The sequence below is a fragment of the Dermacentor andersoni genome, chromosome 3 (genome assembly GCF_023375885.2).
Source record: "Dermacentor andersoni chromosome 3, qqDerAnde1_hic_scaffold, whole genome shotgun sequence".
Lineage (NCBI taxonomy): Eukaryota > Metazoa > Arthropoda > Arachnida > Ixodida > Ixodidae > Dermacentor > Dermacentor andersoni.
In genome coordinates, this window is record NC_092816.1 from 226119414 (window position 1) to 226133647 (window position 14234).

Genomic DNA, 14234 nt, shown 5'->3' on the forward strand with positions numbered 1-14234 from the left:
GAGCGGTTCTTGGAGTTTTGCGCTTCGATTAATGTTTTCGAGTTTTGCTGTGCGTGTTATGCTGCGATTAAATTGGTGAGGGTTATTTTTTGTACAGTTTCTACGTTAGCACGTTGGCTGTAGATCGGAATCCTTTAGACGATATCGCTGAGAACTCAATGAGACGTTATGCTGCGCGGTGAGTGAAGGCGCTCGCGTCGCGTGGCGTGACTGCCTCGCAGACGAGAACAGTCGCCATATCTGCTCCGTCGAGGCGAGCTGGCGTTGCGCCGACGCCCTCACGCAGCACCTGGTGCGCTAGCGCGGCAGGTGTACCGATTCGCTACCCCGTCTAGGCGTGCTCGTGGTCTGGCGCTGCAGTCAATAAACGTTAAGAGCAATTTCTCTACTACAGAAGTCGGCTGTTTTGCTCAATGGAGCATCTGATGCTTTCGCATCAATAAATAGCATTAGCCTGCACTGTAAACGCCCAAGTCGTTCCCTTTCCATCAGATTTGGGTGCCCTAGTTTGTAAAATTGTGTGATGCTACGTAGGTAGGCTGTTGAGATGCTCCTATTAGGTTCTCGCAGGTCTGCTGAGAGCCCAAGACTATAAGCGAGAGCCTCGACTGCGACCACCTTCCTTAACAATGAGCGGGCACACCCTAATTATGCCGGGGGTCCAGAGCTCGCCATTGCGTCCTTGGGCACAAAGCAATTTTCCTCACAAGGGAAAGCGATCGCTGCAGACCCTCGCCCACACTCACGCTTGCGTTGGTGAAAGGCATCATTGGACAGTTTTAGTTTTACTTCCGCAAGCAACCACGTACGCCGCGCGCGCGTGCCCGAAACGGCAATGGTTGGCCAGACACAAAAGTTGAGAGGGCAATTCATTTAATTATTTATTTACGTATACTGTGCCCTCAATGACGCTATTGCCGGAGAGGGATGAACAGCAAGCATACAAACATTTATAAAAAAGCTTGCGTGAATTGCTTCAGTAGTAGTGAATGGATGTTGTCCGGTAATAAATTCCAGACTTCAATTGTTGATGAAAAAACAACTGTATTTAAAGAAATCAGTGCAGGCAAAAAAGTTTCAGATATTTAGAGCATGGTTACTCCTCGTACGTGAGCGTTTAGAAGATGTCAAATAGGTATCAAAAGAGGAAAGGCCAGTAGAATTGATTAACGTGTGAAATAATTTTAGGCATTCAAGTTTGCGACGCTCTGGAAGAGGAGTGAGACCAAGTAGAGGAGGAGAGTTAGATGGCGAAAATTCCTTGTCATGTTATCTACAAACAAAACGCACTGCCTTTTTGTGAACTGATTATAGTTTTCGGACATCACAGTATATGTACCAATTCCATACAATGAAGCTATAATCGCGTATGGGGCGAAGGAGGGATTTACATGTAAGAATATTAGTTTCATGAGGAGCAAGACACAGCATTCGATGTAAGTAACTTTGTCTTTAAGGGCCTTGTTACAGGTGACATCAATGTGTTTCGACCATGAAAAATCGTTTGTTAATAGGATACCTTAATATCTGAATCCGAAGACCCTATTTAAGGTAATGTTGTTAAAGGCATAGGCAATAAAGGAAGGGCATGAGCGTCGTGTAAAGGTTGTGGAGACAGTTTTGGAACACTTGATATTCATTTGCCATGCTATTGAGCAGTTACAAAATTCAGAAAAATAATTGTTAATGACAGCCTGATCAGTAGGAGATTTAATTGTATGATATAAAACGCACTCATCTGTAAAAAGGCGTATCTTAAATCAGCTGTGTAGGGGAAGATAATTGTTATAAAACAGGAATAAAAGAGGACCCAGTACTGAGCATTGGCGAACCCCTGATAAAACATGCATCAAGTAGAATTGAAACATTGATATTGCGAACGCTGGTAAAGAACGTCCGATATCCAGCCAACCAAAGATGTATTTTTTGGTATAGCAAACAGCTTGTGCATAAGTTTAGGGTGTAAGACAGTGTCAAAGGCCTTTGCAGAGTCTATAAAAATACCATCAATCTGATCACCTATGTTTAAAGAGCTGTTGAGGTCGTGATCAAATTCTGTGTGTTACTTTATAGTGCTGAGGCCACGTCTAAAACCATGCTGGAAAGTGCATGAAATTTTGAGTTTCAAGAAATTCCATAATGTGTTTAAAGATAATCCGTTCAAGTAATTTACATGAATGTGCTTTTGAGGAGGTGGGCCTATAGTTAGATAACAATGGAACGTTAGCCGACCTAAATAGGGGCAGAATTGAAGCAAGATTCCACGAGGGAGGAAGCGTGGCGACTGATAGAGATTTTTTAAAGGTAATTGTTAGATATATGCTGTAGTAAAGAAAGTATCGGACAAGAAAAACAGTCGGGATACCGTCAGGACCACACGACTTCTTGGTGCCTAAGTTTAGGATTAAGTTAAGTACACCCTCAGGAGACAGTGATATCGTCGATGGGAGGGTATGGTTCGGAATCAAAAACAGGCGTTACAGAGTTATCAGTCGTCAAGAGAGAGTGCAAGCAGGTGTTAGAAGAAGAAGCTATTTTCTGCGAATCATAAATTGCAACATTGTTAATTATTAGCGTGTGTGAGGATGACCCAGGTGGTAGGATAGCTTTCCAAAATTTACGGGATTATTCATCTTTAGTTTCGGCAAGACTACTTTGTAATAAAATTCTTTTGCAGCAACCATTTTAGAAGAAAGTTCCTTTTTAGTGCTATGGAACTGCAAGAGTCAACAGAACTTTTAGATCGACGTAATCTGGCCACACGGCGTGCTAAATGCGAAATGTTCCTAGTCATCAAAGGAATTTTAGTGTTTCTTTTCTTTCTTTTTAAAGTAATGAAAGGTTGATACACTTACTGACAATATTTTCGAAGAAACTTGTCAATGTTTTAGTATCACTAGTGGTACTCATTACCTGGAACTCATGAAAAGAATCTCATAGGGCGTCTTGTTATTGTGAAATCATCAGCGCGGTTAAAGTCAGGAAATGTGCAGTAGATATAGCGGGATTTAGGGACAATGCCTGGAACTAAAATAAAACAGCATTGTTGTCATATATTCCATCAAAACGTCGCATTCGTAACCGGCATTAAAAAGAGATGTAGTAATAAAAACAAGATCAAGGACTGAAGTTTGCGGAGTCAAATCCTGAACGATCTGGTGCAGGCCACAGGATAATGAAAAGGTTAGGTGGGCGGATGAGATTAAGAAGCTTGCAGGGGCGACATGGCCACAACTAGTACATGACCAGGGTAATTGGAGAAGTATGGGAGAGGCTTTTGCCCTGCAGTGGGCGTAACCAGGCTGCTGATGATGATGATGTATGGCTATGCCCCTTTCTTTATCTCTACTTTGCTATTATTTTACCTCCCCCTCCCTTCTCTCCCCAGTGTGGGGTAGCAAACCGGATTTATCCATCTGGTTAACCTCTCTGCATTTCCCATTTCTATTCTCTCTCTCTCAAATTGAACTTTACACCACAAAGGCTCAATGTCAGGTGGGGCAAGGAGTACAGAAAAGTGACGGTGAGATTCAGGAAGCAGAGTGACACCACCTCCTCTCCAGAATTTTCAGACTCGCCGAACCACTTTGAAACCAGGCGGGGGGGGGGGGGTTACCTCAGAATCATGCACACTATCATTTAAACATGTCTCAGTAACACCGCTAATATGTAACGAGTGTGACAAGACCAAGGAAACAAAATTAGAGAAATTACTGACAAGGCTTCTTGCATTAACGTTGAAAATGAAAAGTATGTTGCCAGTAAGGTGAAGTCAAAGGGATTTGGTCCTATCAAGGGTTTGGGTGGGTTTAGTTGAGCCAGCAGATGATCTGCCGAGAGTATCGGATGTGCTATCCCATCGCGTTGTATCCTGTCAATTAATACGTGATCAAATCAAAGTTGAGCAGATGAGTCGCTGTCCCTATCAGAGCAGGACGTTTTCCAGAGCTTCTTGCGAATATTGTGAATCTGCGGCGAGAGTCTTCTGAAACACGAAACCTAGTGTTTTTAAGTTTGTAGCAGTTGTTCTGCACCAGCACCTTGTCCTGAAAATTACGGAGCTTCATAATAACGCGACGTGACCGGCCTCTGAAATTACTGTCGAGTCTACGACACCTTTCGATACGCTCACATGCAATCTTAAGAGTGTCGTGGAACCTCTCAGCAATGTTGGAAGAAAGTTCCTTATAATTTTCCTTAGGGCCCTAGCTGAGACCATGTATGATAATGTTGTTTCTAGGCGACCTATTTTCTAAATTATCGTTTCTGCAAGAAAAAGTTGATGCAGCGTTTCTTTAATTGCAAATTTTGAGTGTGTAGATTGTCCTTAGAATGCTTGGCACCTTTAGACGTTGCGGAAGACTCCAGAGAAGATACACGAGCTTCCAAGGTCTCAAACCTAGTGTTGACCACTAATTGAAACATTTTCATTTCAGCAATATCCAGAGCCAGTTTCTTTTGGCCGTTTGTGAGTTCGGAGAGCATTCCCGCTACTTCGGGTTGCTTATCAATATCTGTCAACCGGGTTTTTGAGGCCGGATCCTGTTGACAACGAGCGTTAGGACCAGGGTTAACTTCCACATCACAGCCTAATAAAAGCCTGCGCGCAGCATTTAACAGAGCAGAATACAAAGAAATATAGACAAAACCATGGTTGCAGTCATGTGGGCGAGGGAACAGCAGCCTACATCTGTCATCAGAACGGGTGCACCGCAAATTGGCAAGGTAACATACCTGCGTGATAAACTGACAGCGGATCAACATGGGGGCCGCACCGCTGTTGCCTCGCCCCCTTAATAAGGGAACTGCCGGAGACGCTTTTGTAGCCGTAAACCATGTCGTCGTGGAACTTGGAGTGTCGGTGATTGGGTGGTAGATTGTTGGTTAATCTTCTCCAGCGGAGCGTGCAGGATATGGACCGATGAAGCAAGGAGCAATCTGCCGCTGCTATCCGCAAAGAAGGTAGAGTCGACCACGCGTTGACCTCCCTGCACATCCATGACACGGCAAGGGAAGGATGATAACGCCAAATGCAGCGTGACGTCAGGGACATGCGCAGCATCATTTTCGAACATGGATGCAGCAAGGTAGCGGCGAACTGCGTAATAAACAGACAGAGGATCAGCATGGTGGCCGCGCCACTATCGCCTCGCCCACTGCTGACTTTCACGCGCAGGAGCCGGTGCTACTCAGCGCTGCCATATGCCAGCTCCTGCAACTTTGTAGCCAATATCAGCTGACGCGAAGTCAAACCACAAGCGCGGGTCGAACTGTTCGGCAAGAGCCATATCGGAAAATGCGCTCTCCTGGACACGCGAGAACGTCCCACAAAGCCCGCAGAGTCCGCAAGGGATGCTACGCAGCTTTTGAAAAGCTGTGGCAGCAGGCGAGAGAGCGTGCCTGCTTCTGCGAACTGCACGTGCGCACTGTCGCCTCCGCGGGTTTCCTGCGTACGCAGAGCTGCTGCGGCCGCCCAACTAGAACTGCCTGTTGTTCCCCAGAACACGTCCCCAAACGCGACGAATCACCGTTCGAGGGGTGGCTTCGTTGCCTGGACATCTTTTCAGGGCAAAAGGTTTTCTCGTTCCCGTGATACCACCCCGAAACCCGATCAGTCCTCCGTGACGTGGTTCTCGGGTTGTACGGCAACAATGCTGGTTGCCGGGTGCCATCGTTCGCTACAGCCTTGGTGCCTGTTCGCTAGCCGCGTAAACGTAGCGTGAGGTCGTTGGATGCGTTACGTGATTGACATAAGACAGACTCGACTTCACCACACGCCTCACCTTTGACAAATATCTTGCGCCTTTGGCATGCCTGTCATATGCGCCTATTGCGAAGCCGTCGCAGCAGAGGCAACCAAAGCGAGCAGACTAGGATGTACCGCTTGTCTAACGCGGTACTAGGGTACTACTTTTCTATATATTGAGGTGAAAGCCTGTCTAGGCTCATGGTGAAGTTTCCGTCAGCAAATCTGACCACTAGAGTGTCAGGCGAACCGTCATCACGCCATATGGAGACAGATTAAACCATTAAAAATGATTGATAGTGACCGTTAGTGAATGATAACGTTACACTAGAGATTTATAGACGTTAATAATAACTACTAATGACTAACAATGACTACTAATGATTTGTAACGACTACGAATGACTCCTAAATGACCAATATGTCTAACGGCGACTTCTAATGACCACAAGTGATCAGAAATGACAATAAATGTCTAGTAATGAGCAGTAATGACTACTAGTGACTTGTAATAACTACTAATCACTATGCAATGACCAGTATGTCTAAGCAGAGCTTGTAACGACTACAATGAATTAAAAATGACTTAGAATACTTACTAATGACAAGTAATGACTAATTATGGCTGAAATGACGTGTAATGACTACTAATGACTACGACATGAACAATATGTCTAACGACGAATTGTAACGACCCGCAGTTGATTACAAGTGACTAAAGATACTTACTAGTGAGCAATAATGTATAATGATGACTCAAACGCCTTGTAATGACTAGTAATGACTATGAAATGACCAATATGTCTGACGACAACTTGCAACGACTACAATCTAATAGAAATTGCTAAAGAAGCTCAGTAACAACTAGTAATATATAACAATGACTGAAATGACTTGTATTGACTGCAAATGACTAGGATACGAGTTGCATTTCTAACGACGGCCTGTAATGACCCGATTGATTACAAATGACTCGAAATACTTAGTAGTGAGCACAAATGACTGAAACAAAGAAGAGAAAGCGAAGGGGCAAAGAGAAAGTTGTGAATGATAAGAGGATGAAGAGTAAGCTTTCGACGTTCACCTCTTACGAGATCTTAAGAGACCCTGTAATTTTTTTGGTAACGACGCTTCAAGTATGTCGCGCGACGCTAGTGCACTGTTTCCTCCGTCTGCTGTGCGAGCGCGCCGACGCGGCTTCGCCGGCTCGTGCTCGTTGACGCAACTTTCAACAGCCGCGCCCAACGAGTGTGGAATCTGGCTGAATGCGATGTGCTCGGTGCACAATGGTTTTGGTTTCTGAATCTAGTTCGTTTCATCCATTCACAGAACCATTTCACTTCCGTCAACCATGAGTTAAAATTAGTGAATCTCTATGGTGATTTCAAAGGCAATTCCCTTTATTAGTTATATCAATTATTTTGTTATATCCCATCTCGTTATAATGAGGTTCAAGTGTAGTAGGAAGCAAGGCTAGGCCAAAGCATACATATGGAACTGCCAGCAAGAATGGCTTGATAAGAGAAAAATAGTAAATTTGCAATATAATAAACAAATTGAACGGCGTTGATTGATTATTTTCTTTATTGCAGGGTGGTAACTACATCGTAAGCTTGCTGGATACCTATGCAACGGCTACAGGTGTCCTCTTCATTGTATTCGTAGAGTCCATGGTCGTCTGCTGGTTCTACGGTGAGTTTTTCAACGTTAATGATTGTGCATTTGTCATATCTACGCTTCACTGTACTAGAAGAGCACACGCAGCTGTGCTGCTTTGTGCTTGCTGAAGCAAATATTTCGCACATCCTTAACGGACGTGCTACGTTAATATGCGGTTTTCTCTCGGCCAATACGCCACGGCAACATCAAAATGCGCGGGAAATCAAGCAAAATCTATGTAATAAGCAAAAGAGAGATTTCGTTACGCCTAAATTAGGACATTTTGAATAAATTCTTTTAATTTCAGAGAATATGTATCCCCCAAATTTTCAAATGGTAAGGACGTACTCTACCTGCAACTATTTCACTCAGTTGCTTCCCCCACTAGTTTTTGTCTGTCAACTTGGGGCCGTATAACGTAAAACTATTTCGATATGTTTTTATTCCAATCTCCTGACGTCAAATTTGCGTAACCGCCGACGCAAGCACCAGGCGGTCACCCGCAGGGTTGTCTCAGCAAACCGATCAAATGCTCCCCTCGTTCATAGGAGGCCACGTTTGTTCGCTTGAAAAACGACTAACATTGCCTGCGCTGAGCGGCTTGTCTTATCTAATTGGTTCACAAGAGGCGAGGGCCATGCTCAAGTGGAGAGGGATTCAATGGGGCCGAGCTACTGCACTGAATATCGATAACCGGATGAAGAGAGTGGTGCTGGCGTCTGCGATTGGTCCGCTTTCTCTTACTTAGCTTGCGGTGGATCGTTGACAATCGCGGCGGCATGCAACGGAAGCTTAAGAATGACGCTAAAACGGATCCTCAAGAAAGAAGAGTAGGCAGAACGAGGTCGCAAAGGTGCCGAAAATTCTCGAAAACGTTACATGGCCACGCAAAAAGTTTTATTACCCGCAAATAAACCCATGCTCTCCGGCAGGGGCGAGTAGCCAGTACCGAAGTGATCGGTGGCAGCCATCTTTTATTCCTTTCGGAACGGGGCAGCCTGCGGCTATTCAGAAGAAAATTCAGTTTTGTTCGGCATATTAATACATCTTTAACGCGTACATGTCACTTTGACGAGGTGAGTTTTCGCGGTATTGTGACGTCGCGTGAGAGGCAGGTGAAATGGGTGCAGCCCAAAAACTTTTGACCAATAGCCGAGGGCTAATGGCAAAACGGCGTCGAATCAGAAATAACTATTTTTCTTTTGTTTGGTCCAATCATGCATAATCAGTGTGTAACATCATATCAGATGGGGAACTATCGCGGTTTTCGTGACGTGGCGTGACAGACAGGTGAAGTGGCGGTGGTTCAAAACAGTTTTTGACGAATTGCGGTGGGATGATAGCAGAATTGGAATAGAAAAGTTTGGAGTAGTTTTACGTTATAGCGCCCTTGTATACGTATTGGATTCCTGAAACTTTCGCGGTAAGAAATAGCCATATGATACCTCTTGATTTTATTATGCTGTTTAAAACAAAATCAATGGTTATGCAACGACACAGAATTGTAGGATCATGTGTGTCTTTTGTACAAAACAATGTATTTTACACAAAGTAGAAATTGTTACCTGGTTCCTCTAATAAACAAGTATGAGATGACAACTGCGGGGCTTACACTTTTACTTATTTATTTAACCTTTTATTTTTTCGTTTATTCGATCAATACATGCGGTGCCTACCCAGGCATTACGCAGGAGTAATACATCATTAAATCGCGCAGATTATAGCACCATAAGAAATAAAACAAACACTCAAGTGAAAAAGTGGGAAAATATTAGAAAAATAAAAATGCCATAATACACGCACCACTAGTACACAGCGGAGAGATATATGTCGCAAGTCCACCGACGCGTAAAACATATCGTGCCATATTGCATCAACCACTGAAATTGGCACTAAATTCTACTTGTTTATTGCTCTGAGGAAAAGAGATATTCTAAACAGTACCTTGTCATAAAATATTTCGCGTACGTTATGAGTGTGACCCACTTCGATCTGATGTATGACATTCAAGTATATACCTTTAGCAATTGTGTTGAGTAACATAATCTATGAAAATGTTTAAAGCCATACTATATCCCACAATTTTCATGGGATTCTTATTGTAGATTTGTCTACTCGCGTTTTAGTTATTTATACATGACAAATACCTACAGCGCCCGAGTTGGGCAATATTGTAGGGGTTAATTACAAACACCAACGTCGAAAACAGAACGTAGACAAAAAGAGCATCAAACCAGTTATAGTACTAAAAATAGAATCAACGTGAATAAAGAGAAAAGCAACACATCTAAAACGAAGTAAGAAACATCCAAATGTTTTTTTTTCAATATGCGTGATCCAATACTCTTGAAGTATTATCGAAGACAGAGTCGTGTTACGTTTTCTACGGGACATGAAAAATTGGGTGCATAGGCTATCTCATTGGGGAGGAAATTTCATTCCGCAATTCCTCGTGGAAAGAATGAAAACTTCAGTACATTTACACGACTTTGATTGGGGCTTAGTTTCTTGGATGTTGCGTCTTTTGGACTGATAGTTAGGTCGTTTTAAATATATGTTCTTGTCGATTCCTGTGCTACAGCTGTCGATGTTAAAAAAAAATTGTGGGTTTTACGTGCCGAAACCACTTTCTGATTATGAGGCATGCCATAGTGGAGGACTCCTGAAATTTCGACCACCTGGGGTTTTTTAGCGTGCACCTAAATCTAAGTACGCGGGTGTTTTCACGTTTCGCCCCCATCGAAGTACGGCCGCCGTGGCCGGGATTCGATCCCGCGACCTCGTGCTCAGCAGCCCAACACCATAGCCACTGAGCAACCACGGCGGGTCCAGCTGTCGATGTTGTATAAAGCCTTTAAGCTGATAATTTTTCTGAGTGTTGACAGCAACTTCCACCCCAAATTTTCCCTGATTTGCGAGCCTCTCATTTTGTAGTCGTAGATGCCCGTGACGAAACTTGAAGCCCTTTTGTGAACACAATCGAGCTTATCTTCAAGAACATTTGGGAAGGGATTCCGCGCTTGGCATGCGTATTCTAATACCGGCCTAATATAGTGGGATACAAATATTCCTTTTAACGCTTTGGGCACATACTTTTGGAAATTCCTCTGGAAAAGGAGCAAAAGGCGACAGGCTTTAGGGCTAGAAAGTCAATGCTGGATGTACAGTCCAGTGTAGTCATTCAGGTGAGGCTCAGGTATAGAACTTCGTCAATGCATTGTAATAAAAATTATTTAGAAAGCGAGAAATAGGTACCTTTCCTTTGTTCGTAAATTAAATGTTATAACATTTCGCTATCTTCAAATACACCTTGTTGCGGCTCTTGGCTGCATTTGGGCCACGAATCCACCAAGCCCATCGATGAGTACCTCCGATAGTAGGAATGAAGGCAAAAATGTTTACTTTACATTGTTGACACTGGCTCCAGACAGACAAGCCCACTTCATGAAGGAGCATATTAAACGTCTTATTTCACATCAGGACATGCCACCAGCACTTTCACTGCACGAAAGGTGTCCGGTTTTAATACCGTCGTCTTCCCTAGAAGAATAGGTTAGGCAGTCTGATTACTGTATCGCGGCCAATCACAATAGTTGAATCGGCTGCGAAATTTATTTATTTATTTTTATTTTATTAATACTGTAAGCCTTTACAGGCTCTTACAGGAGTGGGAACAACAAAGAAAAACAACAACGATAAGTACAGATTGCCAGCAATAGAGAGAGAAAAAAAAAATCCGAAAATAAGAAATGAAAGAAACGAAAGTCCTGAAACAGTACAGACTGTTCCTGTACTAAACAGTACAGGAAAGAGTGCGCGTTATACACTGATTTCGGAATAACTGCAAGCGGCATACACAGTAAAAGAATTCACTACAAGAACTGCGGTCAGCATCCACATGAAACATACACTCCGTGCGCAGCCCCTTTTTTTTCTACAACGGCGCAACCTGCTGATCAAAAAAATTTTTAATCTTCACAGAAAATGTGATAACAGATTCCGAGGACACAATGTCGTGGGGCAGTTTATTCCATAATTCTATGACTGACGGAAGGAAGGAATACTTGAATGTATTACAGCGGGAGGTATATGGCCCGATACTCTTGTCATGGTTTGTTCTGGCTGAGCGCTGGTATGGTGGTTTTAGGTACTCGTGTTTGCTTATATTAATGCTGTCATGATAAAGAAGGTAGAGAAACTTTAAGGCAGCAACGCGTCGGCGAATTGCCAATGTTTGAATGTTTGCCTGGTTGCGTAGTGCGGTTATGCTGACGTCACGTGAATACTGCGAATACACAAACCGGAGAGCTTTATTTTGAATTCCCTCCAGTTGATTAAGAAGGTAGATTTGGTGCGGATTCCAGATAATACTGCCGTATTCAAGGATTGGCCTTACAAGGGCCTTATAACTTGCTAGCCTAACTTTGGAAGGTGCCAGTGCAAGTTTCCTGCGAAGGTATCCCAGCTGTCTATATGCTTTTGTGCACGTCTGTTTAATGTGAACGTCCCATTTTAATGTGTTTGTGATGGTAACACCCAAGTATTTAACTGTGTCGGCTTCTGTTACATGTAATCCCATTAGATGATATGCAAATTTTAAGCGTACCTTCTTCCGAGTTATATACATGGATGAAGTTTTTGCTACGTTAATTTCCATTCCCCATTCTTGACACCATCAGGCAATGTTAGTTAAGGAGGAATTAAGTCGAATCTGGTCGTTAATCGTCCGTACTGTGGTGTAGATGACGCAGTCATCTGCAAATAGCCTTACTGTTAAATCAGGTTCAACTTGAGAATGAATGTCATTAACACAAATTAGAAAAACAATCGCACCCAGCACAGACCCCTGTGGAAACACCGGAGTAGACATCTGACTCTTCAGATTCAGTGCCATTTATTTTAACGTACTGGCTGTGGTTAGAGAGATAGGCGGTTATCCAGTGTACTATGTTAGTGTCCATCCCAATATTCTTAAGTCTGTCAATTAATTTTGGATGGGGTACCCTGTCAAATGCTTTCCAAAAGTCTATGAATATTGCGTCAACTTGAAGTCTCGAGTTAATTACTGTACCAAAGTCATGCGTTATTTCGAGGAGTTGAGTGACGGTAGAAAGACCTTTGCGAAATCGGTGTTGTTTGGGATACAGTAGATTGTTATCTTCTAAGTAGGTGGTAATTGCTTTGCTAATGATATGGTCCATCATTTTACAACAAGAAATAGTGAGTGAAATCGGCCTGTGAGTGTTTACCAGTAACTTATTGCCTCTTTTGTGAATCGGAAGGACCTTGGCACGGAGCCAGTCCATCGGCAGGGTGGCTGTTTGAAGTGATGCTCCGAAAATTGCATGCAAGGAGGGAGTTATCTGTTCTGCGTAACGCCGCAGAAAAGCATTGGAGAGATTGTCAGGATCTGAAGATTTTTTAACATCAATCTGAAGCAATAAATTAAGTATTCCTTCTTGGGTTATGACTACTTCAGACATTGATAACGGAGGATCCGTCACAGTTTCGCTTTCTGTAAGTGCAGGGGTACGTGTAAAAAGGGACTGAAAGTATCTGTTCAATGTGTTGGTGACAGTGTGAGCTTCATCAGTTATGATTCCAATTACATCGATTTGAGTCACTTGGTTCTCGGGCGAAACTTTTGTGCATGCTGTGTCATAAAATTTATTAGTGTTGTTGAAAAAAAAAACATCCCTTGCCTTCCGTAAAGCAGTTTTTAGCTCACCAGTAACTCGGCGAATTTCTTCAGGATTGCGTTTTTTCTTCCGCATCTTTTGCAGTTTTCTTTTTAGGTGGATCACACTACGCGTAATCCATGGGTTTCTGCGTTTTGTACGTTTCAGTCACGTGGGAACGAACGTTTCCTCACAATGTGTTATTATGTCATTTAGTTTAAGCCATAGATTATTCACTGTAACATAACTTTCAATGGAAAAGGTTTCCAACGCTACTTCAAGGTAGTCGATGATGCTGACGTCGTCAGCTCTGTTGTAGTTTTTAACAGCTACACGTGATTATGAAACTGGTCCGCTAGCACCTATAGTAACTGTTAGCAGCAGCAGTTTATGATCTGATATGCCCTCTTCGAGTGTGATGTCGCCTTTTAGATGATTAGATACAAATGCAAGGTCTAGTATTGAAAATGTTTGCACTTGAATGCGCGTTGGCTCTGTGACAAGCTGAGATAACGAAAAACTAAACGCCATGTTCAAAAGCAGTTCAGAACTACTAACATCTCTGCTGCCGGCTGTCAACGTACTCCAATCAATAGTGGCTAGATTAAAATCACCAGTAAGAATTAACTTAGTACGATCTTTCAACCTGCCACAAAGGAAGTCGTGAATTTTCATTATGTAGTCATCGGACGCGTTTGGTTTCCTATAAATACCGCCTATGAGCACAGGTGAATCGTGGACATATACAGTGCACCACACACTTTCATGATCTGGAATACCTTGCTCTTTGCGAAAAGATAAGCCCTGCCGTACTGCTATAGCGACTCCGCCCCCGCGACTGTCGCGGTCGGAGCGAAGAAGAAAATAAGAGGGAGGAACTATTTCTGAATCATGAATATCAGCGCGCAGCCATGCTTCCGTTATGACGACAATTTCAGGAGAGTAAATTAACAAGATATCCTCTCATTTTTGAGTTTTATTAACAATGCTCCTTGCATTAAAACATACTAAAGAAAGTGAATTTACAACTCCTGCTCGTCATGCGTTGTCAGCACTGGACTTCCCGGCGTCGTCGCGACGTAGGCTATTCAAAGGTAGCCTGCATTTCTTTAGTTCATTCCATATATATATAGTTGATCGTTTACTTTAAGC

The 14234-nt window shown here is 43.1% G+C and overlaps 1 protein-coding gene across 1 annotated transcript in view; it reads left to right on the plus strand.

Moving 5' to 3' along the window:
• Positions 1 to 14234, plus strand: part of SerT (Serotonin transporter) — an 860179-nt gene that overhangs the window by 688260 nt on the left and 157685 nt on the right. The window contains exon 10 of the mRNA XM_050183099.3: positions 7338 to 7437. Coding sequence (XP_050039056.2) covers positions 7338 to 7437 — 100 coding nt within the window. The remainder of the gene's footprint in view (positions 1 to 7337; positions 7438 to 14234) is intronic.